We start from the raw sequence: 27,413 nt of genomic DNA, 5'->3' as shown, positions 1-27,413 counted from the left end.
CGTGGGCCCCCCAAGATCCATATCAGATCTTTATCCGAGCATGCAGCCCAGCAGGTCAGGAAAGAGGGGTGGATAAACAAGCGACCCCCCCCCCCCTCCTGGCCCATACCAGGCCACATGCCCTCAACATGGGGACAAGGTGCTTTGGAGTAGGGGGGCACCCAACCCCCCATGTTGAAGACATGTGGCCTGGTATGGTCGGGGAGGGCACTTGCTCATTTCCTGACCTGCATGCTCAGATAAGGGTCTGGTATGGATCTAGGGGGGACCCCATGCCTTTTTTTTGGCGTAGGGGTTCCCCTTAAAAACCATACCAGACCGAAGGGTTTGGTATGGTTTTTGGGGAGAACCCCATGCCAGTTTTTTTTTTCATTTTTGGCCAGGGTTCACTTCAAGATCCTCAGAGCACAAGCTGCACCGCAAGTCGAATCCTCATGATCCGACTTCTGGTACGACTTCTATTCAAATCAATGAGCTCTCATAGGGAACCATTGATTTTTGAAATGTCAAAAAAAAAAAAAAGTTTGATGAGGCTTAAACCATGTTTAGCAGCTTTTTATCCAGCGTTAAGCCGTGTTTAGCAGCTTTTGCCAGCGTCAGACATTTTTACAGCTGTAACACCGTTCCTCAGAATGCGATGTCCCTGGGTATTTTTTGCAGCTTGAAAATGCCTACAGCTCATAAAAGTCTTTGTGTGCATGAGGCCATAGAATAACATGTAGAGTGGCGTTTTTAAGCTGCAAAAAAAAAAAAAAAAGTCTAAAAGCTAAGAGCAGCTGTAAAAATGCCCTGTGTGCTTGAGGCCTAATGTTATAAGTCTCTGCTGCCTCTCTACTAAGCAAACCTAAACAGCGGATGCCAACATATATTAAATATCATTAAAGCGGAACCAAATTCTCTCAGTCAACATTAACTATTTTTAGGTCCTTATGCTATTGTCATCTAAGTGCAATGTGGCAGATGTGTGCTAATCACATGACGCTGCAAATTCTTTGAATGGGACAGTTTACATTCATCTATTTCTACTGGGTAATTAGCTGTTGATCCTGTGTTCTGCTTGAATACATGATCTCTTTTGTGTAACATGCCAACTACTTACCTAACAGTAGTCACAGATGTTTTTAAAACTACCATATGGGTATGTCCATTCCTTTAGCGGCCACCAGAGGGCGTGCGTGAGCGTCAGCACGGGGATTTGTATGCGTAAACACACAAATCCCTATGCTGTCATGGAAGAGGAGCCATATTGTTTGTTCCTCCTAAGTAGGAAAAACTATCTGTCTCCTCTCTTAGTCAGTCCTATTCCCCCACGGTTAGAAAACACTGAAGGAACACAGAATTAACCCCTTGATCGCCCCCTAGTGTTAACCCCTTCCCTGCCAGTGACATTTACACAGTAATCAGTGCATTTTTATAGCACTGATCACTGTATAAATGCCAATGGTCCCAAAAAAAAGTATCAAAAGTCTCCAATCTGTCCGTCGCAATGGCGCAGTACCGCTAAAAAGCAGAGATCACCGCTATTACCATTAAAAAAAATAATAAAAATGCCATAAATCTTTCCCATAGTTTGTAGACACTATAACCAATCAATATAAGCTTATTGCGATTTTATTTTTTTTACCAAAAATATATATAAGATTATATATTTACCTAAACTGATGAAGAAATTCGTTTTTGTTTTTTTAAATTAGGGGGATATTTATAATAGCAAAAAGTAAAAAAAAAAATTTTTTTTCTAAAATTGGCGGTCTAAAAATTAGCAGAGGTGATCAAATACCACCAAAAGAAAGCTCTATTTGTGTGAAAAAAGGACGCAAATTTTGTTTGGGTACAGCATCGCACGACCATGCAATTGCCAGTTAAAGTGACGCAGTGCCAAGTTGTAAAAATTGCTCTGGTCAGGAAAGAGGTAAAATCTTCCAGGACTAAAATGGTTAAGAACCGCCTCTGCAATTAAGAGCATATCAAATGGGTCCCCCACATTGGGTGATATGCCCCGTTCACAAACACAGGTTTTACGGCATGCTGTCTCAACACACAGGCATATCTGTGTTGCGTTATGCTGCCATTCATATTTTGTTTGTTTGTTTGTTAGGCTGTACACATTAAGCTGCACAATACACATTTACGCATTAAAAATTCACCGCAACATTGTAAATGGACTCCAATATAAGCAAATGTTCTCTTAAACCCATAGATAATCAGCTGGATAAAAAAACAAAATTCCCTACCATATAAATAAACTATCTAGCATTTTGTATTAGATAAATGTCATCAAACATAGGTTTTGTATTTAGAAATTTGCTTCTCTATCCACAAATACCATTTGCTTTTTTTTATTAAAAAAACTGATGACAGCTTTATCTGTAGTGAAGCCACATTATTAAGATAGTTAGAATAGCTTTGCAAGAACCTTTAAATTGCAGGGATCAATGGAACAGCCTGTGATTTGATATGTGCTTGGCAAGAGTGTGTTACAGTATATTAAAACAATAGTACTGTAGTACTTCCCTATATGGTTTAAAGAGCAACTCCACCCAAACACAGTGAGTTTGATTAGTTGATAATGCTGTCCAGTACCGTGCCATCACAAATTAACTAAAATCATTTCAGCTAAAGGGAAAACTGTAATGGGAAAAAATAGTCTACCACTACTAACTTTTTTCTAAAAATTACTTTCTACCTTGTTGTCACTTCTGGCAGTGCTTTATTAACCACTTAAAGACTAGCCTCGTTGTGAGATTTTGGTGTTTACAAGTTTAAAACAGTTTTTTTTTTTTTTGCTAGAAAATGAATTAGAACCCCCAAACATTTTATATATACATTATATATATATATATACACATACATACACACACACACACATATATATATATATATATATATATTGTTTTTTTCTAACACCCTAGAGAATAAAATGGCTGTCATTGCAATACTTTTTTTCACACCGTATTTGCGCAGCGGTCTTACAAGCGCACTTTTTGGAGGAAAAAAAAATCGAATTTTTGAATAAAAATGCATACTAGCTCATTATGCCTTTGCCTTGCAGGTTCCTTTTTTTATTTTTTCAACTGCCTTTACTTCCTCTTTAACCAGAACGTCAGAAGTCAGTCACAAAGTATCAAAAAAGCCATCATAAGAAAAGTTGAAAAAAAGAAACATCCGAAGTATGTTGTAAACGTTCAGTGCATTTCTTATGAAAAGAAGGAGATACTTTTCTCTCAATATATACTCATGGCTCTTTTGATAAAGTGCTTCTTGCTGTTTTTCCTCTGCATAAATGGCATGTGACAGACATTCAACTGATTTGATATACACTGCAGTCCGGATTAATCAGATGAACAGAGCAAAATCTAGTCAGTGTAACCCTCGGTCCAGGTGCCCACAAGGTGTAGGTATATCCTCTAGACTATTAAAGCCATGGTTAATCATACACAAAGCTCATTTGGTTACTTACTCATCGCTGGTTATTCAAAAGACTCTTCAGCTAGACATACCGATTTGTCTAGCTAGATGCTTGTCTTATCAAAACTTTAGTCCATGCTCCATGCAGTGTGTCAGCATATCCAAAAGATAGCAATCCAAAAACTAATATTCAAATCATTATAGTGTCTGCACTGAAAGATGGTTTACCATATGCCAATTGCATAAATTGGTAATTCCATAGTTTTCCAACAGGTATCAATTCGCAAAGTCCTCAAAGCCATAAACAGGAGTGTTGGCAGGGGTCCATGATTAGTGGGCAGGCATGTACTGGTCATCAGCACTACAGGGAGTTTTCCGGTGGGCTGATGGCTCAGTGGGCCGGTCCGGTGCAGTCCTGGAGCCACTCCTCTGTGACAGTGAGTGATCGCGATTTCACTCCTGTTAGGAGGAGCAGCTGCCTTCACTTGCTGGAGAGAGCATTAGGCTTTCTGCTCCATCCAGCCTGCAGGGGGAGATAGACAGCTGGCAGACGTTCCATCCTCTCTCCCCTTATCACATGACTGGAGAGAGGAACAAGAAGCTGCCTTCAAAACTGTGAGTACACGTGGGAGGAGTAGGAGAGGGAGAACACTGATGTAAGGGGAAGTGCTGATCGAGACACTCAAAATTAAAGCGGGCCGGTCATGTTGAAGTCCAGGGCCACATTTTTGTCCCAGTCCAGCCCTGGTTGTGGGGGTGCTCACCCAGCATGAAAAGCTTACATGTTTCGTTCCTTATAAAACGGAACTTCGGCAGAGCCTTGCTTAAGGTAGCTGGGGTTAATAACAGTTTTTTTGGGGAGTGCTCTTTATCAAAGGGAGGGAGGAATTCACTGAATGCATATTTCCATCTCCATTGTGGATAGGATGGATTATATGGATAGTCTGGTTTAAATGTTTTTTGGGGAAGCATATAAAACCAGTGGAAGTCATTTATTATCTTTGCAACTTCCCTTGTTTTATTTTGTAAGGGACTAGGGGATTTTAGGTTACTATTTTGTAACTTGCTATATATAGCTAATAAAATTATGTAGCTTTACTCTTCAGGGTGTGTTTATTATCATATTTTTTTTTTATTTTTTGTTTTGGATGTATATATGTACAGGAGTCGGTCGGCAAGTGGTTTTAACCACTGACCTAATTTCAAGCGTTTTTGATGCAGAAAACCCCCCCCACACTAGACTATATGTGGTGTGAACTGGCCCTAACGCTTTTCTTTCAGTCTTAGTGTATTATATACTGTATTTTCTAGTTTGTTTTTGTAGTAAGCTGTTTTCTGCCTCTCTCTCTACCCTCAGTACTGTGTGTATCCTAGCATTGCCATTACCTTCTAGGGCAGGGATATGCAATTAGCGGACCTCCAGATGTTGCAGAACTACAAGTCCCATGAGGCATAGCAAGACTGACAGCCACAAGCATGATACCCAGAGGCAGAGGCATGATGGGACTTGTAGTTTTGCAACAGCTGGGGGTCTGCTAATTGCATATCCCTGTTCTAGGGGATGCATGTGTGTGCTCAGCCAGCACTTTGTGGCCGACAGTGGGCTCGAAGGTGAAGTCATGCTGACGGCTGAACACAGTAGAGCACGGGAGATGCAGGCACCATCTTGGATAGGGGAAAATGTGCCCTTAATCCATGGTTTCCGGGTGTGGGGCTGCTCTGTGGGGGTATTTGTTCAATGAGTTTATATTAATAGTCAAGGAGTGGTTGCTGGTTAGTCCTAGGGAATGTTTTTTTTTTTTCCCCCGCTGATAGATTCTGGTGCTGGTCTTGTCCAGGTAATTCTATACATTGCTACGGTCTATCTTTTTGGCTTCTCTTCATATCTTCAACATTAATCCTTTTCTGTCAACTACCTCTTTCTTGCTGGCCACCTCATTCTCAAACTATGAATCAGGGAAGGGAAGATCCGTCAGGGCTTTCTTGGATGCCTGGTCAGCCAACCAAAAGCTGACACTGAAGCCCTGGATAACAGAGGAAGAGTATCCAGGGGCGCGTCACAAATGTACTTAAGGCCTTGCACTAGTTGGTCTGCTAGTTCCACGCAGACAGGGGAGGCCTGTTGCTCTTCCAATTCGCGGTGCAATATTTTACCCACTCAGTCAGTGTCTGCAACACCAGTGCGGATGCCAGCACAGGTCGCCTGGCTGACTCCACAACCGTAAACAAGGAACGAGCCACCGCCTCGGTCTTCCTATGCATGGGATCCTTGACTGCAGGAGTCCCCTCAGCCGGGCTCGTGGTTACTTTGTTTAACCTGGATACTGGGGGGTCCACGTATCTGACCATTTCTTGAGAAGGCTTTCCTCAAAGGGTTAACGCACCGCCATGTATTTGGGGACCGAAAAGGTCCGTTGCGGGCGACCCCATTCCTTGTAAGTGAACTTGTCAAAATAAGTCAGATACGGGAACACCTTAGGTGAACGTGCTGGCTTGCGGGACCCAAAAGGGACCGGTACATCAGCAAATGGATCCGCTGGCTCCTGAATCTTCAGGGTATCACGCACAGCTGTGATAAGTGCTCCAACTAGCGCTTTATCGTGCATGGACCCAGACAGGGACTCATCCTCACTGTCCAAACGGTCCTGGCCAGCGTCATCTGACAAGACAGAACAGGGGGCACCGGCCTCAGCAGGACCCTAGGCTGCGTCAGAGCTCTCCCCCAGAGGACTGGGGGGGGGGGGGCGCTTTTTAGGACCTTTCTTCTCACGTACCGCCTCTATCTTGGCAACGAAAGAATTGAGGACTGCTGTAAGGGTGTCCACAGGGGCCGCGCAGTCCGCAGGTGACCCGGATGCAATTGCCTGGATTTCGGGGGAAGAAACACCAGTTTCTGAAGCCATGCTGACCCTGCCCTGTCTGCCACCCGAAGGGGACTTAGGACAGTGGCAGTCCCACCCTCCTGCTGCTGCTGGCTGAGGGGCTCTAACCCGCTGGACTCACAACCTTGGGCCGTTCCACGCTGTATTACCGCAATGCCTGATGATCCCCAGCGCTCCCAGATGCAGAGATAGCAAAAAAAAAAACTGTCGGTGGCCGGCCAGCCGGTTGCACGATCTGTGGGCGATCAAACACACATGTTCTGAACACAGGATAACCTCCCCAGCGCCCTGTGATGACCAAACAGGAAGCAGAGGGCACAGGGGCAGCTGCTAGAGCACAAAAACGTGGTCCAGCTACAAGAAATTGGCCGCCGGTGTTCTCAATAGGGAATCACCAGGAAAATGGCTGCCTGAAGCCAGTCTGACCCTTGCCCATACTTAAAATGGCCACCGAACAGTGCTATGGGGGACTAGAGAGAACATGTAGCAGGCACAGCGCTGCACCAACACAGGGGCATGACTACACAAGCATCCAGTGGCACTAAGCTGCAGGACCCAGCACAGCTAAAACCCCAGGTGAGGGCCCAGGCACACACACACACCGATCAGCACATGTACAGCCCCCCCGTGAGGGGGGGAAAGGAGGGAGTTAGGGACAGGGGAGAGAAGAGAGGGGGCCCCCGAATCGACCTCCCAGGGAATGCCCAGCTGCTCCACCTTGCCAGGCAGGGAGAGCTGTACTTACCAGTCCTGAAGCTGGGAGACATTCCACTGTAGTCAGCTCCTGATCAGTACAGGGAAGACTACTGGCCTCTGCATACTGTGACGCAGACATAAGTAGCCAGTGATATGTACGCCCGGAGCATAAAGCTCACGACTACCTCTGGAGCTGAGGTATGTCGTGGCCTGCCGAGCCGTAGCTGCGACCTGCACACGCTCGATGCCCGGACTGGGGAGACTACAAGGATAAGTGAACCAGTCGGCTGTTGATAGAAGATCACAGGATCATTCATCTTGAGCAAAAAGCCTAGCTTCTGCGCCCCAAAAAAAAACAAAAAAACACAGACCTATGGGCCCGCAGGGTTCCTAGGTCTTATCTCCTCACTAGGCACGAAAAAACTGAGTTCTGCTAGAGCAGGCTGTGGGGTTGTAGCCTAGGGACCGCCCCCTGGGCAGCACTAAAAGTTATGAAGTGTTGTATTACAACTTGCCTAGTAATCTCCAGTGATAGGGCTGACAACCCATTTTTTTTTACAGAGAGGAGCTGTGTCAGTCGGTGAATATAAGAGAGATTACCTTTAGTTACATTTTAATGAAGATTTTTTTTTCCAGGATACAACAGCAGATATATAACCATGAACAATCCAGATATATACTGATACCATAGATGTATTAGCTACAGTGCGATGATACAGGTATACTAATAAAGGACGTGAATATGACAGCAAATCTCTCTGCTTGTTAAATACACATAAAACAATCTAGAATCAAGCCTAAATAAGTGTCCACATGGACCGGCTTCTTGCTTGCAAATAATTTCCACAGTATGGAAAGAAAGAAAAATACCATTGGGCAGGTATAAAAGTATTCCCTATATAATTAGGGTAAACTTCACTCACACTTTACGGTAAAGATAATCGCATATATTGAAAGGTCAGTTGCATACAGCAGGGATCTCCCCATATGCCGACAGTGCACCCAAAAGCACTGCTGGTGATGTCACAGGCTCCTCCCGACGTGTTGCATCTAGACACATGACATTTTAAAGGGTCAAGTGTCTAGTGACGCAACATGCCAGGTGGAGCCTGTGACATCACCAGCAGTGCTTTTGGGTGCACTGTCGGCATATGGGGAGATCCCAGCTGTATGCAACTGACCTTTCAATATATGCGATTATCTTTACCGTAAAGTGTGAGTGAAGCTAATTATATAGTGAATACTTTTTTATACTACCTGCACAATGGTCTTTTTTTCCTTTTTTTAAATACTGCGTAAATTATTTGAAAGCAAGAAGCCGGTCCATTCTAAAAGGCAGCTGAATCTGTGAATTAGACATGTTTTCCCGTGGACACTTATTTAGGCTTGATTCCAGATTGTTTTATGTGTTTTTAACAAGCAGAGACATTTGCTGTCCACACAGAGATTTGCTGTCATATTGAAACTTTTTCACGTCCATCGCATTGTAGCCAATACATCTATGGTATCAGTTAGTATAGATCTGGATTGTTCATGGTAAAGGAGGTTCACATTTGCTTAATTTGGTTTTATTGACACTGTAGAAGGTTTATCACCATTCTTAGATTTTATTTACTTTTTTTGGGTGGTAACACTGTGTTCTAGTAGAAGGCTAATATTAGCACATTATTATTTTATTTTCTATATATTTTTTTATGTGATTTCAGCTCACATTCACAATAAGTGCAGCTATATTATTTAGTCATCTTTTAATACTGGTCGTGCATATATATATTTTCACATCAGCGCTTTAGTATTTGTTTACACAGTTATATATGACACCGATTTAAAAACCTGAATAATATATGGTGGACATTGGATCAAAGGTTTAATTAAGATGTTTTCCTTATGCATAGCTCAAAAAGAATAAGATCTGTATGACTGTTTCCATTCTTTGATTTCTTCATGCATGTTTGAGGGTGTCTTGCAATCCTTTTCTGCACTCCGAAGGTAGTTTGTTTGTTCTGCTACATGGAAAAGATGTACAGGCAGTACAAGCTATGTGGCAATGTTCATTTACTATGCAGAGGGGAAGATGTGCTGTAACCAGCTGGTCAAGCCTGAGAATTACATAGGCAGTAAAGCTGTGGTTCTCAACCTCAGTCCTCAAGTACCCCCCACCAACAGGCCATGACTGCAGGTTTTCCTTTATCTTGCAAAGGTGCTTTAAATCAAAGTCAATGACTTGGTATTTTGGACAGCTATTTTATCCAAGAAAAATTCTCAAAACATGGTCGAGTTGAGAACCCCTGCAGTAAGCAACTGGTCCGAATGGGCCACTCAGGTCTGGACACACTGAGCACTCAAAACACATGACAAAACTTACTTGTGACAAGAGGAATTTTGAACTACCTGAAAATGACATCCCTTGGAGTAAAATACAAGACAGTTGCACACAGCCAAGATAACAAAGAAGTGGCTACGGGACAACTCTCTGAATGTCCTTGATTGGCCCAGACGAAAACAAATGAACATCTGTGGAGATATCTGAAAAGGGCTGTGCACCGACACTCCCTATCTAACCTGATGGAGCTTGAGAGGTCCTCAAGGTCCTCCTGCAAAGAATGGGAGAAACTGCCCAAAAATAGGAGTGCCAAGGATGTAGCATCATACTCAAAAAAATTTGAGGCTGTAATTGGTGCCAAAGATGCTTCAACAACGTACTGAGCAAAGCCTATGAATACTTATGTAACTTATGTGATTTTTTTTATTTGCAAAGATTTGAAACAAACCTCGTTCCAAGTTTTCATTATGTGGTATGGTTTGTAGAATTTTTAGGAAAATAATGAATTTAATCCATTTTGGAATAAAGCTTTAACAAAACAAAACTTTGAAAAAGTAAAAGCGCTGTGAATACTTTCTTGATACACTGTACGTAAAGTGCAGAGCCATAGTCATCAAATCATTGTATGTATCCATCTGTCGAGGTGAGTTAGGTTAGAGCAGGGGTCTCCAAACCTCCTAGCTCCCTCCCCACTGTCAGTTTGCATACCACTTGCCTGTGTAGCAGCCGGACAGGAGCCAGGAGATACAGCAGAACTGCACTGAAGCCAGGCATCGATATTACTGGGACTAAAATGTGAGTGCTGGGGGGGGGGGGGGGCTCTCTGATATGGACAGGTGGCTCTGATGAAGGACGCAAATGCTGAAGGTGGCACTCTAAGAGGGACACAATTGTGCAGGGGTCTCTGATGGGGACATTAATGTGTGTGGGGGTCTCTGATGGGCACAGCAATGTGTGCAGGGGGGTAGGGGTCTTTGACGGGGACATGAATGTGTGCGGGGGGGGATCTCTGATGGAGACATGAATGTGTGCGGGGGTCTCTGATGGGGATACAAATATGGAAGGGGGACACAACTGTGAAGCGGAGAGGATGATGGGGACAAAAATGTGTTGGGAGACTCTTATGGGACCAAATGTATGGGCAGTGTGTGTCACAGTAACACAGATGTGTAAGGCTCACTGGAAGTTTATACCCGTGCATGAGGTTAAGGCATCAAGGTTTGATCGGAGGTGTGCCATGCAGCTTTGCTGCCGGCAGCCTGTCAAATTCTATTCCATTGCAGCAGATTCATTTATAAATAGATTTTTTTCGGCCTGCAAATATATGAAAAAACTAAAATGTGGACCTCAAAGTAAAAACTTTGCAGACGCCTGGGTTAGAGCAAGGGAAAAGGAACAAAAAGGATAAATTTACTTTGTTTTTTTCATTAAGGTATTTTCTTACCCTTGTAATTTTCAATACATAATATCTGTGTTGGCTTTAAAGGAAACCTGTGCTAGGAGGAATATGGCTGTTGCTATTGTGGACCCCTTTTGGTTGCCTGTGACAGTCAGTGAAAACAAGTAGGCAACGAGTAAAGTCACAGAATTACATAACTGCCTAGTTCAGCGATTCTCAACCAGGGTCCATGGAACCCTAGGGCTCCTCTAGAGGTTGCTAGGGGTTCCTTCAGCATTGGGCAATTTCTGCCTCTCATAAGTTCCCACTGACACCATTGATCTTTTTAGCTAGCTGTAAGGAGGTAATTCTTCCCAATGACCACAAGTGTAAGGACCATTCCTCTCACTGACTATCATGAGTTGTAGATTTCTAATTTTTAGCATGGGTTCCTCAAGGCAGTAGAACTATTTCAAGGCTTCTTCTGTGTTGAAAAGGTTGAGAAAGGCTGGCCTAGTTGTTCAATGGCAGCAAATGAAACCGATTGGTGAACTACTAATGCTATGTACCAAACAGTATAGCTGTTCTTAGATTAGAAAGTGGACACAATCCCTGTAATCCTTTGCTCATAAATACCAGAGAATGCCTTGCAGAGTCCCTGGGTGTATACATCCTAATACTGAGCAAAGACAGATGGGTAGTTTAGGAAACTTTTTAGGGGGTTTTTGTTTTGTTTAGGCTTTCTATAAGCAGGGCACAGTATGGACAGAGGTTTACAAGATATGAACAAAAAGAACTAGCTTTAACTGTGGCGCTACAACAACGTGTGAATGGAAAAGTAAAGCATAGAGAACGTAGGACGTTCTTCCTGTATGGACATCAAAACTTACATTTTCAGTTTAGCCTGTAGTGAACAATTCATTGCTGTATGTGTACAACTTAGATGCAGAACACTACAGCAAAAATACATAAATTAAAATGTGATACTATTAGCTACACTTTGTCAGTAATGCAGTTAAAAAAACCTTGTCTCATATTAAAAGTATCTTGTACAAACCAATATGATAAAAAAAAAAAAAATATTTACAAATATCTAGTATTTTAATATTTAAAAAGAAAATTAATCACCTAATTTATTTTAAAGATAATATTTTGAAACATATGCAAACCTTATGTTAAATTTATACCTACAACAGCTTCGACCCGTATGTATAAAGTGTTTAAAAGTTCAAATGAGGACAGCAAGTAGGGTTGTCAGGCCTGGTGTGCTTTAAAGTGACTGTAGTCTCTTTATAGTGGCACGGGGGTCAGTGTAGAGAACCCCAGCACCCAGCAAAGAACATATTATCCATCACACCTGCAGCTGTCAGAAAGCAGTGGCACCCAGAGCACTTGTTGAGCAAAGCATTTACTCACTCACCCCCAGCTCCAACCTCCTGGTCAGTTAAGTAAATATAATGTCTAATATGACAGGGTGTTTTTTTCCTTCATGATTTGGCCGCCCCGTAGCACAGCTTTGTAATAAGTGTACGTCCACCGGTTGAATGGTCATTGTCTTGCATCTTTCTGAAGTCAGGTTAAAGACCTTTTCACCCCTCTTTCTTTGCTGCAAGTGAAGGTTTTCATTTAATTCACCGAGTATATTAGCAGTTGGGAAAAGCATAGGTGGGGACAACCATTAAGCCCACTGACCCAACTTGTTAAGATTTACTAAAACTCACATAAGAAACAGTCATAATAATGGAGCTAAGGAGACATCCTTTAGACATACCATACACAAATAAAATAAATAAGGATAAAATGCAATTTCTGAACCTGATAAAAGTGCTTTCAGGACCTATATAAAGAAAGAAACTGCAACCCCTGTACGCTTGGCATAGATTCTGAAAATATACCACACTCATGTAGTAGAGTTTAGCAGAATGACAACATTCTGCCAGTTACTGGAATGTATGCTGGAGATACTGGGGATTAGGAACTGCATTACCTCATAAAATTGTTTAAAATATATTTTGAAAGTTGATATTTCAGCAGCTTCGAATAAAAAGGTTGTGATCATGCTAGTTTCAGTATCACTGGTTTAACCCCAAGATTACAGTACAAAAGTTATTTTTCAGATGCTGCTAAGAGGAGTTCACAGTCCTATAGGCTGAGGTTCACATTGCCTGTACCAAGTTTGCCACTGCTAAGGCTGTGTATCATAGCAATCATGTGTGAATGCTTGTTTAGCTCTTCCTGTTGGCTTTTCACAATTCCCTCTTTTTCCTCCAGACGGGCTTCCAACTGTGTTTTCTGAACTTCCAACGAAGATACCTGTAGTTTAGACAAATTTGTTCAAATTATTTTTGAATGGAATTATAGCCCTCAAGCAGGGATATTTTTTTTAGAAACTGAAAACCTCAAAGCCCCACAAAGTGCCATCAGTCACAGGGGAATGGGAGCAACAGAGCTCCATCAGTCCAAAAGGGGAAAATACATCAGTATTCCAAAAATAAAAAGGGCAAATATGAAAAAGTTATATTCAACTAAGAAAAACATGTTTTTGTTTCACAATTTACAGTATTTTTTCATTTATACAGCAAAAAAGGATAAAACAAACCTAGTGGTGATTAAATACCACCAAAAGAAAGCTTGTGTGAAAAAAAAAATGCAATAAAATTTCATTTGCGTACACAGAGTTGCATGACCAAGCCATTGCCAATTAAAGTATAGCATAGCAAAAAATGCCTTGGTCATGAAAGGGGTAAACCATTCTAGAAGTCAAGTGATTAAAGTATTTTACAGGTCAATGGTAAAACTTGTGTGATATCTTCAATATTCATTTGTGTAAATCTTTGAATTCTTGCATTTACAAAAAGCACAGGCAAAGTCCTTCAATAATTTTTTTTTTTTTTTTATCAAAAAGTATCTTGTTAGGAGCTTTTGCATCAGCCAAGAAAAGATGGTGATACAAGGAATGTCTAACAAGCCCACAGGTACACGTTAATTTAAAGGGTTACAATAAAACTGTGTATAGATAACGCCACAAAATAGGTTTGTTTTTGTGCCTTTCATAAGTACATCTGAATGGCACATTATAAAAGAAGTTACAGCTGAAATACATCATTTCTTAAACTATTCCCCCCAACACCAAATTTTAAACACAAACCATTAAGATATGCCTTATCCATACTGCCTATCATCGCCAGTCAGCACAAGAGAGGGGTCATCTAGAGACAGACCTATATTTCTCAATGGGAACAATATCTGAAGGAGTCCTTCAGATGCTGTAGAAAAGGTTTTCTTTTCAAGCATAAATTGCCTTTTTATTTTCAGAAGTGCTATAAGCTTGGATCCCTGTAGAGCCGACAATATTTTTCCCCTACTCCACGTTCCTGCCAGAGTAGGGTAGGAGGGGAAGGTTCCTACCTTTTGGTGCTAGAGCTGTCTTTAATATATATTAAGCCGGCCACAGACGGTTTGAATTTGTCTGGTTCCTGCTGAACCATGTATGAGTAGGCTGAATGTACCAAAGTTGACTAATCAACTTGAGCACAACCAGCCTGCCAGATTTTACATGTGATTATTGCAAATGGCCATTATAGCCACTTGCAATAATCGCCATGTTCTCCCAGCAGGGACAGCTTCCCCCTCCAGGAGAATACTATGGCTTGGTGAATAGGATACCCCTATCAACATGGTGGTTGTGGGAAAGAAATGCGTTCTGTCTATGGTCAGCCTAACACTTTGTGCATTTCTGAGATTATGGCTCCCCCCCCCCCCCTACCCAAGGTGGCTCTCCTATTTGTGATCCCTGGGCCTATTTCCAGAATAAAAAAAATGTATCTCCCCCCCCCCTTCCCGCCACGCTCCGGTGCCCTCCGCCGCTTACCGGAGCTGTCGGCAGCGGCAAATCGGATCCTTCCCATGGCTGTGCATGGAGACGAGCGAGGGGAAGATGGCCCCCACCCGTCTCCATGACACTGCAGGGCGGAAGTGATGTCCAAACGGGCCATTTTTTTTTTTTACAAAATCTGTTCATTTTTTATTGCATTTTAGTGTAAATATGACCCCAGATCTCATATTTAAGAGGTCCTATCATACTTTATTTTCTATTACAAGGGATGTTTACAATTCTTGTAATAGGAATAAAAGTGACACTTTTTAAACAGTAAAAATCAAAAAAGGTAAAATAAGAAAAAAAAAAAAAATTTCCCTTTTTAAACGCGCCCCCGGCTAACTTTACTGTTGTCTTATTTTATTAATTAAAAAAAAAGTGTATATAAAAAAAAAGAAGCGCTTGTAAGACCGCTGCACAAATACAGTGTGACAGGAAGAATTGCAACGACTGCCATTTTATTCTCTAGGGTGTTAGAAAAAAAATGTATAATGTTTGGGGGTTTCAAGTAATTTTCTAGCAAAAACACAGGTTTTAACTTGTAAACACCACATTTAAAAAAGAGGCCCAGTCCTTAAATGGTTAAACCGTGGAAGATGTGATTTCCAATATGTCCACGTTCTCTTGGTTTCCCTGTACCCCTTCTCTAAACCCTCGCCATCTGCTTTTTTTTCCCCCTTTCCCAGTTTTCCCCTTACATTTTTCCTTTACTTGATTCTTAGCCACTGTATAACGTAAAAATTAAATAATACACCTATATAGAACAGAAGCCTCTCTATTAAAAAAAAATAATAAAAAAAAAAATTATATATATATATATATATATATATATATATATATATATATATATATATATATATATATATATATATATATATATATATATATATATATATATATATACATATACATATACATATACATATACATATACATATACATATACACACACACACATACCCTTATGCTCAGCTCCTTCTTTGCTTGTTCCGTTTTGCTCAGCTCTTTACGAAGTATGTCAATAGTTTCTTCCATATCTTCTTTCTCCTTTTGCTTTAATTTAACCTTGTCCTCTAGACCTTTTACCTTTTGTTGGAAATCTGTAAAATTTTATATGGAAAATACAGCTGGGTTTATATGTAATAAAATAAAAATACAGGTTGAAAATAAAAATATGTTATCTGTTATTAAAACACCTATCTACAAGGAGGACATCACCTACTTAAAATTTTATTTTCACGGTCTTGCAGTTGCTTAGCCAATTCTTTTCTTTGGTTTTCGGTGTCTTCTAGCTGGGCCATTGTCCTGTGTGTTATTGGTATTGTTATTCATTTCAGAAAAGGTTTACAAATGCATTACAATTTTCAAAACAAAACACTGTAGATCTTATTTCTTTATGAAGTAGGAAACCCCATCCTCCAAATGACAGCCAGTATTAAAACATGCTGGCTATATTAAAACACCATTGCAAATAACCAATTATTTTATTGCAATGGGAGAGCAGCCAATATACTGCCTGGAGACATTGAAGTGCCAACAAACTTTGGTTAAAAAAAAAAAAAAAAAAAAAAATAGGATTGTTATAACAGCTTACCTGTAAAATCCTTTTCTTGGAGTATATCTTGGGACACAGAGCCTTAAGTAATAACTTAATGGGTATATAGGCACCTTCAGGTGATGGACACCGGTATATCCAATCCAGGAAGTTCACTCCCTATATAAACCCCCTCCTCCTCCTTCCAGGAGCACATCAGTTTTTGTAGCAAAGCAATATAATTAAACCCCAAAAAGAGGGGAGGGACCTCTGTGTCCCATGATGTACTCCAAGAGAAGGATTTTACAGGGTAGAAGTTATAAAAATCCTATTTTCTTTATCGTACATCATGGGACACAAAGCCTTAAGTAATAACATAATAGTCCCATAGCAATGCTACTTGAGGGGAGGGAGACACGACCCGTAGGGGAACCTTAGACTTGAGGACCTATACTGCTGTCTGCAGCACACTGTGCCCGAAGGCGATATCCTCATACCTCTCCTTACATCCACCTGATAAAATTTAGTGAATGTATGCAATGAAGACCAAGTTGCAGCCTTACAGATCTGAGCCATGGAGGCCTGGTGACGCACTGCCCAAGAAGCCCTAACCACCCTGGCAGAGTGCACTTTGACTTGGAAAGGGGGAATCTTGCCCCTTAAATCATAAGTCTGAATTATAACTTGCCGAATCCACTTAGCGACAGTGGATTTCGACGCTGCCTGTGCTTTCTTAGGACCCTCTGGCAGAATAAATACTACATTAGTCTTTCTAATCTGAGCAGTTGTCTTTAACCACTACAGCCCCGGACCAATAAACACCTTAAGGACCAGAGGTCTTTTTCCAATTTCGCACTGCGCTGCTTTAACTGGTAATTGCGCGGTCATGCAATATTGCACCCAAACGAAATTTGCGTCCTTTTCTTCCCACAAATAGAGCTTTCTTTTGATGGTATTTGATTGCCTCTGCGATTTTTATTTTTTGCGATATAATTGGAAAAAGCGAAAAATTAAAAAAAAAAAAAAAAAAAAAAAAGATATTTTCTTCTTTTTGTTATAAGAAAAATCGAATAAACTAAATTTTAGTCATACATTGAGTGCAAAATGTATTCAGCCACATGTCTTTAGTAAAAAAAAGTCAATAAGCGTATATTTTTTGGTTTGCGCAAAAGTTATAGCGTCTACAGACTAGAGTACATTTTCTGGAATTTACACAGCTTTTAATTTATGACTGCCTATCTCATTTCTTGAGGTGCTAAAATGGCAGGGCAGTACAAACCCCTCCCAAATGACCCCATTTTGGAAAGTAGACACCCCAAGGAAATTGCTGATGGGTATGTTGAGCCCATTGAATATTTATTTTTTTTGTCCTAAGGGATTGAATAATGACAAAAAAAAAAAAAAAAAAAATTTACAAAAAGTTGTCACTAAATGATATATTGCTCACACATGCCATGGTTATATGTGGAATTGCATCCCAAAATATATTCCGCTACTTCTCCCGAGTATGGGGATACCACATGTGTGGGACTTTTTGGGAGTCTAGTCGCGCACGGCACCCCGAAAACCAAGCACTGCCTTCCGGATTTAAATATAAAATGCTACCAAAAAAACTGTTAGCGATCGCAGGGATCAGGCCTGACTCAGCGATCGCTGCAGTTATGTGTTTAGTGTTTTGTAAGTGACAGTGATCGATCGATACTGCACTTGGGTGGGCTGGGCAGAGGGGCAAAACGCAGGTGCTAGCAGGTATCTGGGCTGATCCCGCTAACAATGCGTTTTTTTGGAACCCTAAACTGCTGGGGACGCTAGTATAGATCTGATCAGATATTGATCTGTTCAGATTCTATACCACTACGGGAGGTTTGTGCTTTGCGTGTGGGTGTTAGCGGTACTGGCACTAACCTAGCGCTGCCTGGGGCGACGCAGACCCTGACCCTAAAACCTAATTGATATCACCCGCCGGGTGATCAAGTGGTTAAACCTTTATTGGGTAATAAATGGTGGGTGCCCTGATGCTATGAAAAGCAAACTAACCAGAGTCACCCGTAACACTTATACGGTGATCAGTGGTGAAAAGGTTAACTAGGGGCAATCAGGGGGTTCAAATTTTTATTAGGTAGTATATGGGGGTCGCTGGCGCTATATAAAAACCTGACGGGGAACCTAAATAACTAACTGGCTAACCAGCGTCACCAGTGACACTTATACTGTGATCGCTGGTGAAAGGGTTAACTAGGGGCAATCAGGGGGTTAAAACCATTATTGGGTAGTATATCGGGGTACCTAGCGCTATAAAAACCTGGCGGTGAACCTAAAAAAAAAAACTAACTACGTAGCGACACTAATGCAGCGATCAGAAAAATGATTGCTTAGTGACACTGCCCCTAGAGTTAACCCTTTCACCCCCTTTTGCCAATCAGGGGGTTAAATCTTTATTGGGGGGTGATAGGGGGCTACCCTGGACATAACACTAACTGCCCTGACAGTTTTTACTGTTACAACTGACACTGAATGCAGTGATCAGTAAAGAAATGATCAATGCAATCAGTGACACTGACTGGGGGGGGGTTTGTGTGCCTGTGTGTACCTACATGTCAGTGTAGTGTTGGTGTACACTTACTTTTAGTCTTCTCCTCGTAGTCCGGTCAAAAAGACCGCCCCGAGGAGAATATCACTTCCTCCTTCCTGTGTAAACAATACACAGTGGGAGGAAGCTTCTCATTGGCCAGGAGCGATCCAGAGGGGGTGGCCAGAAACCAATGGCCATCCCCTCATCACGGATCACTCCTGGAGCGAACCGGACTGCCGTATCCAGCGGGAGGGGGGTCTGATCGGACCCCCCACCCGCTGGAAGGCAGGCACGTACATGTACGTGCTTGTGCCTGCCTGTGCCATTGCGATGACATACAATGGCAATACGGCGGTCCTTAAGTGGTTAAATAGATTTCCACTGCTCTCACCACTCAAGACAATGTAGTAACTTCTCTTCCTTGGAACATGGTTTTGGAAAAAAACAATGGCAGGACAATATCTTCGTTCAGAAACAAGAAAATTCTGAGAGTACTTTTGGCAAAAAATCTGGATGAGGGCGCAACACCACTCTGTCCTCATGAATAATCAAGTATGGCTCTTTACAGTAAAGAGCAGCCAATTCCAAAACCCTCCTTGCTGAGGATATAGCAACCAAGAACACCAGCTTCCTTGTCAGAAGAACTAAGGGAATATGCTGTATTGGTTCAAATGGCTGTTTTTGTAACACTGACAAAACCAAGTTCAAGTCCCAAAGGTTCAAAGGAGGTTTGACTGGTGGATTAAGCCGCAACACCCCTTGCATAAAACCCCTGGACTAAAGAATGTGTAGCAAGTGGTCTTTGAAATAAGACCGATAAGGCTGAGACTTGGCCTTTAATAGTACTTGAGGCCAATTTCATCTCTACCCCCCCCCCCCCCCAATTGTAGAAAGGCAAGAATTCTGCCTAGGATATAGCTCCGAGGGTGACAACCCTTGGATTCACACGAGGAAACTTAATCCCTCCAGACTCTATAATATATAGTCCTGGAAGCTGGCTTCCTTGCATTAATCAGGGTAGAGCTAACTGACCCGGAAAGCCCACTTTCTTCAGAATGTGGGTTTCAATAGCCAAGCCGTTAAAGGGGTTGTAAAGGTAAATGTTTTTTTCACCTTAATCCATTCTATGCATTAAGCTGAAAAAAAACATCTCACAGTGCCGGCGCCGCCAGCCCCCCCCATTTTACTTGTCTCACCCGCGCTCACCCCCGCCGTCCTCTTCGCCGCTCAGCCTGGCCGCTGATTGGCTGGACTGGATGGATTGAAGGCAGCGCAGCCACTGGCTCGCGCTGCTGTCAATCACATCCAATGACGCGGCACGCCGGGGGGCGGTGTCGTGTGATACAGCGAGCGTCTATAGCCGCCGGCTGTATCATAGGAGCACGCCCGCAGGTGCTTCTCACCATGCGAGGGAGCTCGCATGAACGTGAGAAGTAACTGCGGGAAGAAGCAGAGACAGCCGCCGAGGGACTTTAGAAGAGCAGGTTTGGGGCCACTCTGTGCAAAACGAGCTGCACAGTGGAGGCAAGTATAACATGTTTGTCATTTAAAAAAAAAAAAAGATCGGCCCCTGTGAGAGTAGGTCTGGCTGTAGTGGGAGGGACCATGGACCCTCCACTAGCATCTTTACGATTTCTGCATACCATGACCTTCTGGGCCATGCTGGTGCTACCAGAATTACCGTCTTTCTTTCCAGCTTGATCCTGAAAAGAAGTTGTGGCAGAAACAAATAGATCAGTGAGAAGCAAAGCATCTGTTCCGCATGCGAGTGGATCCCTTGTTCTGGAAACAAAGTTGACTAAATTCATGTTGAATCTGGACGCTAGATCTACATTCAGAGTCCCCCATCTTTGGCAAATAGCCCAAAATATGTCGGGTTGAAGAGACCATTCCCCCTGGAATAACTGCTGGCGACTCAAGTAGTCCACCTGCTAATTCTCTACTCCTGGAATGAAGACTGCCAATAGGCATGGAACATTCCTTTCTGCCCAAGTTAGAATATGGTTCACCTCTCTCTGCACTGAGAGACTCTTGGTGCCCCCTTGGTGATTGATATAGGCCAGAGCTGTGGCATTGTCAGACTGGATCCTGACAGAACAAACCCGTAACCTGGAAGTCCAGGCCTTTAGAGCCAGACGTTCTGTCCGCATCTCTAGGACAGGCCTGGATTGGCCATAGGGCAAACCGGACACTTGCCTGGTGGGCGGGGGCCGCCAGGCTGTAAGGCTCTGTGGGGCTCAAGGCTTGAGCCACTCATCCAGCCTCTCCTCGGCCACCTGGCTGCCAGTTAAGCTCAGCCAACGGCGCCGGGGGGGGGAGGAGCTAGATGAGACGCCTTCGGCCTCTGCGTGGCTGCACAGCCACTCGTATAGGTCAGTGCTGGGAGGAGGAGCCAGAGCAGACACCTTGGAGCCGGTCTTCTGTCGAGAAGTGCAAGTCCAGCCCCCCCCTGTAAACTGCATAGGAGGGGGGGGGGGGTGGGGGCGGCTGTATATAGAATAATAATTCTCTCCTGCAGTAGTGGAATGCCTGCGAGAGGTAGAGGAGAAACAGGGCCCCTGGGCTCCCCACCGCACCCATACTCTCCACCTCCCCCCATGCTCTCCGCCAACCCCTATATTCGCCACCATGCTCTCTGCTATCCCCCATACTCTCCGTCAACCCCTATATTCTCCACCATGCTCTCCACCTTCCCCCATGCTCTCTGCCATCCCCCCATATTCTCCACTTCCCCCCATGCTCTCTGCCATCCCCCTATATTCTACACCTTCCCCCATGCTCTCTGCCATCCCCCCATATTCTCCACTTCCCCCCATGCTCTCTGCCATCCCCCTATATTCTACACCTCCCCCCATGCTCTCTGCCATCCCCCTATATTCTCCACGCCACCCCCAATCTCTCTGCTGCCCCGTGTGCTCCACATCATCCCCACGCTCTCCGCTTCCCCCCCTGTGCTCTCCACATCCCCCCATATTCTCCACCATCCCCTGTGCTCTCCGCCTCTTCCCTGTGCTCTCGGCCCACCCCATGTTCTCAAGGTTCTTCCCTGTGCTCTCCAACCCCCCATGCTCTTTCCTGGTCCCACCTCACCCCCCCCCCCCCCCCACCTCTGGTGGGTTCCCCTTCCCAGGGGGATCTGTCAGGGAGAAGAGTGGGGAAGGGGCCGGTTAACATGTCATGGGCTGCTCAATGCAAAATGCCCGGGCCTATTTTTTGTCCCAGTCCGGGCCTGCTCTAGGATATTGATGGGCAAGGTTCTTTCGGCTCCTGACCACTGTCCCTGGACAGTTGTCTTTTCTAGTACTGCTTCCCAGCCTGAAAGGCTGGCATTTGACGTTACCACTTTCCACATAACTGGTCTGAAGGATTTTCCTTTCAGCAGATTCTGGGTTAGTAACCACCAGTTGAGGCTTTGGGGCACCTTTGGGGACAGCCACATTGGCAAGTCTAAAACTTGAATTGTTTTGTTCAAAGTAGACAGGATACTGTTTTGCAACAGCCTTGAATGGAACTGGGCATAGGGAACTGCTTCAAATGAAGCCAACATGTTTCCTAGCAACCTCATGCAAAGGCGAATGGAGGGATCGCCTTTTGACCTGACCATCCGCACCAGCTCTCTTATGGAGTTGATCATTACCTGAGGCAAGAACACCTTTTTTCTGGGCTGTCTCTATGATCAGACCCAAGTACTCCAGCCTTTTTAATGGTTTTAAGGAAGATTTCTCTAGGTCCAGAATCCAACCCAAACTTTCCAGGTAACAGGTTGTAATGCGCACGTTTTGCTGCAAACAAGCCACCGACTGGCCTATTAGCTTATTATAGATTATCCAAGTACGCCAAGACTGTTATGCCCTGTGCCCTTAATCTGGCTAGAGGTGGGGCCAGGACTTTTGTAAACAGCCGGGGTGCTGTAGCTAGCCCGAAGGGCAAGGCTACAAACTGGAAATGCTACTGTTCTACTTCGAACCGCAGAAACCTTTGGTGAGCGGAAAATATAGAAACATGCAGATATGCATCCCTGATGTCGATAGACGCAAGTTCTTCTCCTAGTAGGATAGAAACGACTGACCTGATCGTCTTCAAGCGAAAGGAGTGGATCTTCAGGAATGGATTTCAATTCTTTAGATCTAGAATGGGTTTGACATCTCCATTTGGTTTTGGTACTGTCAAGAGGATTGAATAAAACCCCAAACCTTGCTCTTCTGTGGGGATCTGCATGATCACCCACTGAGCCATTAATTGGTCTAGTACGCAAAACAGAGATTGCCTTTTCTCTGGATCTGTGTGAAGGTTTGACCTCAGGAAACGAGATGGAGGAAAGTCCTGAAATTCCAGCTTGTACCCCAGAGTTACCGTGGCGATGACTCACCTCTCCTGAAATTCCTCTTGCCAGACTTCTGAAAACTGCAGAAGTCTTCCCCCACCCTGGTGGGGAGGGGGTGCCTCTTCATGATAAGTCTTTAGGAGGTTTGAGCCTGGGCCTGACCCTGAGGTTTTCCTCTAGAGTCTGACGGAGGAGGCCATCGCCGCTGCCTAGAGGTGGAAGCCCTTGGCGCAGGAGAAAGAGCCCCTTTAAATGAAGGGCGTTTATACTTTCTTTTGACTGGCAAAAGAGTACTTTTCACCCTAGAAATTGTTTGGATGTATTTGTCCAAATCATCCCAAAATAGTCGATCCCCATGAAAATGGAACCCAGTCAGGAGCTTTTTACATGGTGCTTCAGCTGACCAATTTTTTAACCCCAGCATTCTATGCATATGTACTAGCACAAGCGTAAGGCGGGGCACCTGGTAAATAGAATCTTTAAATGCCATCTATGGCAAAGCATAATGCTTTGGTAGTTCGGCCAATTCCTGGGCTTGTTGTACAGGCACCTCTTTAAGGGCCTGTCTAAATTGGTCCTTTAGGGACTGACAGACGCCTATTGCAGTGACTGCAGGCTGAATAACTGCACCTGCCAAGGAAAAAGAGGATTTTAACAGGAATTCCAACCTTTTATCTGTTAGATCCTTAAGCATTTGTGCATTGTCTACTGGACAAGTTAGACTTTTATTCACAATAGAAATTGCAGCGTCAATTGCTGGTACCTTCCATTTTTTGGCAAATTTTTCTTCCATGGGATAGAGAGCTGAAAATCTCTTTGGGGGGAAAAAATGCTTATCCAGATAATCCCATTCAGCATAAACAAGCTGTTCTAGTAATGCATGCAAAGGCTGTGAAGGTTTTAACCACTTCCTGGACTGCCGCACGCCGATGTACGCCCCTACTTTGGGGACGGATATAGTTATGGCAGCAGCTAACTGACATAAACCCGGTATCCCAGTGTTTGGTCGGCAGTCCGGTACAAGATAAAAGTGGTCTCTGCGGCGGATTCGCCGCAAGATCACTTTTATCTATGGCGGGAGAGGGGTGCTCTCTGCGCTTACCAGAGCCGGTCGGCAGCGGAGTAGGCGATCGCTTTTGTCCCCTGGACTGACAGACGGTTGAGGGGAAAGATGACCTCCACCTGTCTCCATGACACTGCAGGGCGGAAGCAACGTCAAAACGTCACTTTCGCCCATAGCTCTTAAAGCGCCATTTTTTAAATTACAAAATGTATTTATTTTTATTGCATTTTAGTGTAAATATGAGATCCGAGGTCTTTTTGACCCCAGATCTCATATTTAATAGGTCCTGTCATGCTTTTTTTCTATTACAAGGGATGTTTACATTGAATGGAGGAATGCGATTAAAGCCATTAATCTTCCTTCCAGGCCCTGCAGGGTGGGGGAATAGACATCTTCAGTCATGTATACAGGGGCCGATATGTGAGAAGCAGTTGTACCAAATTGTTCCGATAGCTCACCCTGGCTTGTCATAATTGGTATTTCAGGCGAAGGAGGACAGTGTGGAGACACAACTGGAGTTCCTAGTGCCTGGGGGTGAAACCTTTGGTACCTTTTTTGTACGCATAGTTCTAAGCACAAAAGCAGAGGCACCATTCGATTGCACTTAAATCGCTGAACATAGTCATGACAGTAAAGCCGCTATTAAGTTCAGCCTATTGCTGGGGGGGAGGGGGGGGGGAATATCAGGAATGCCACTTGCCACCCTTATGTGCCTCCCCACTCCTGTGTCCCAGTGTAGGCTGCTTGCTTCTTCCTCGCTGCCGAGGAGAGACTGCCTCCAGCTGGTTCTATAAGCCTCCAAGCGTCCATGTGGACGTTGCAGGGTGCCATGCCTAGGCCCCACCCCCGCCTTTTCTTTTGAAAAGTATTCCTGTGCTGAAGAGCAGGTGTCTTTTGGGTCCGCAGACCCAACACGAGGGGGGAGGGGAAAAGCATTCGGCAGTTCTCTTACCTTAAGAGGAATCCTCCTGTACAAGCTTCTGTGGCCACACACACTGAGCTCAAGTGAAGACAACCGATTAAGGTATGCGCATACACTACCTCTAGTGGAGATTTAAGGCATAACATTTTTCCCCTTAAAGAAGAACACATAGGTAGACTTTTTAGTTCCCAAGTGTCTCAACTTACCTTATTCCCGCTGCAGGATTTTCTGGAATTAACAGTGAATCCAACCTTCACCCGTCACGACTGGCTACATTTAGCAAACCTTCAAGGACTGTGTCCCTTTTAATCGGGGGTTCCACTCCCTTGGACCAAGCGGTGTTACAGACAAAGCCTCATGCTTCGGATACGAGGCCCAGGTACCATCCACTTTGGCCTCAGTGGCACTTTGGGATGGATCTGGTCTATGGAGGCTATTTAAATCCAGCATGGATCCCTCCTGGAGCTCCTCAGAGCACAACTTTACTCGTGACCAACACCTTAGACACTGGCGAAAAAACTGATGTGCTCCTGGAAGGAGGAGGGGTTATATAGGGAGTGATCTTCCTGGGTTGGGTATACCAGTATCCATCACCTGAAGATGCCTATATACCCATTAAGTTATTAATGCTCTATGTCCCATGATGTATGATAAAGAAATATATACAAACACACAAACATTTTCCCAAGTATGTAGTCCTAGCTCAAAAACGTGCCACCTACAAACCTCCAAATTACTTTTTTTTGCTGCTGTGATACAACTTCCTGTTAGAGGGTGGCTACGTTCAATCTCCATGGTCCCACAGCATGTAGGACCTGTAATGTGCATAGAGCAGTGTATATGACCACAAATAGCGTGCCCTGCTCATTCCAAAACAAATTGAAGAAAGAGGGAAAAGGAGAGATTCAGGTGCTCACAGAAAACATTAACAGGAGGCAAAAAAAAAAAAAGAAAAAGGATGAAATAAAAAATGGATTACAGGGCCAATAAAGTGGAACCAAACCCTCCTATTCTTTACACCCAATGAAGTGCCAATCTATTTAATTTGCAGTTACCATGGTGTTGCAAAAGTGAATAGTTATGACACCAGCCATTTGATATTTTGACAATTCGGTTTAGAGCACAAGTAAATTTGACCATTATCATTCAGGACATGCCTTTAATGCAAGGCCTCATTCTTAGTTCTGCAGGAAGTAGTGTATGACAACATTTGGAAAATATGAATATTGTTAAGTGCAATTGCCAGTGAGAGTAAATATCGACTGCAAAATCTCAGATTAAACAGCATTAGATACAACATTCTGTCTTTCCGTGTTAGTTTTCCCATGGGCAGTATGGTGCGGATGTATATAATGATATAATCCAATTGCCCTTAAGAAGACAAATCCCTGGACAGTTGCAGAGTGGCTGGCTCTGTTAACCTGCAAGTTAAGTGAAATCGACAAAGGAGGATGAGCAGGCAGGCAGACAGCCCTGATCTCAGGCAAAACAGCACCTATCAGGACAGAATTTCCCTTAAAGGCAACACCATTAAAATGGCCCATACACATGAAATGGTCATCCGTAGCAAAAGTAATCTCATATGTACAAGTAGCTTTACTTGTTATGAGGTCCTCTACAATTTGCTCTGAGAAAGAAAAGAAAAAAAAGAAAAAATAATCCTTACTTTTCATTTTGAATCTTGAGAGAATCATTTAGTTTTTTCATGGTTTCAGCTTGCTTAGTTAGGGTGTTGTATGATACCTGCAGGTCTTTTAACTGCTTTTCACAGAGTTCATACCTGTTAAGAAAACAAGCGATTAAAATTCACATTTCATGTACCTCTGCTTGAATTTAGAGTCACAGATATTACATGGAAAAAAAAAAACCCCACAACAGGCTAGAAATTTTACTTTTCTATCTGATGCTAGCAGCATGGTGAAACAGCAGCTAGAACTACCACCAGTATACTACCTGGAGTTTGTATACTCCTTCCATGGGACAAGACCACACTCTTAAGTTCACCATCATCATCTTAAAACAAATCTACCTGTGGTAGACACTACTATTGGTCAAAAAAGTAATCAGTCATGGTGGCATGTATAATTCCTGTCCCTGTCTATATCACAGTCTAGAGAGTTTTGCATTTAAAAATGATTTACATTCCAGCCTCTTTTTATGTGATCTGCTGTTATAAATCAGTACTATAATCTTGGGATTAAATATGCTGTGAGAAATGGGCCACTACAGGAACATCTGTAGAGCATTTGAAACACAATATCAGATACACCATATCGGAAGATCTGCAGCAAAAAGTGTACTGTATTCTGTATGGTTGTGGGCCTGGTACTGCATTTGTGTGCAGACTTTACATTCTGCATTGAATGAGATGTTCCATTTAGTATTATTAGGCTGTTTGGGAAACATCTCACAATACTATATTAATGTCATACTT

The 27,413-nt window shown here is 43.3% G+C and overlaps 1 protein-coding gene across 1 annotated transcript in view; it reads right to left on the bottom strand.

Moving 5' to 3' along the window:
• Nucleotides 1-11,769: 11,769 nt before the first annotated feature.
• The window catches only part of CIP2A (cellular inhibitor of PP2A), a 98,057-nt gene continuing 82,413 nt past the window's right edge, over nt 11,770-27,413 (bottom strand). Inside the window, exons 18-21 of the mRNA XM_077482442.1 lie at nt 26,646-26,759; nt 15,787-15,869; nt 15,525-15,664; nt 11,770-13,000 (exon numbers count right to left, since the gene is read on the bottom strand). Of these exons, the coding sequence (XP_077338568.1) occupies nt 12,830-13,000; nt 15,525-15,664; nt 15,787-15,869; nt 26,646-26,759 (508 nt within the window). The 3' untranslated portion in view covers nt 11,770-12,829. The remainder of the gene's footprint in view (nt 13,001-15,524; nt 15,665-15,786; nt 15,870-26,645; nt 26,760-27,413) is intronic.

This window comes from Lithobates pipiens, unplaced genomic scaffold (assembly GCF_037356315.1).
Source record: "Lithobates pipiens isolate NorthernLeopardFrog02 unplaced genomic scaffold, aLitPip1_a1.2 Scaffold_16, whole genome shotgun sequence".
Lineage (NCBI taxonomy): Eukaryota > Metazoa > Chordata > Amphibia > Anura > Ranidae > Lithobates > Lithobates pipiens.
The sequence above is the reverse complement of the archived record's forward strand: the minus strand, read 5'-3'. Positions and strand labels throughout refer to the sequence as shown.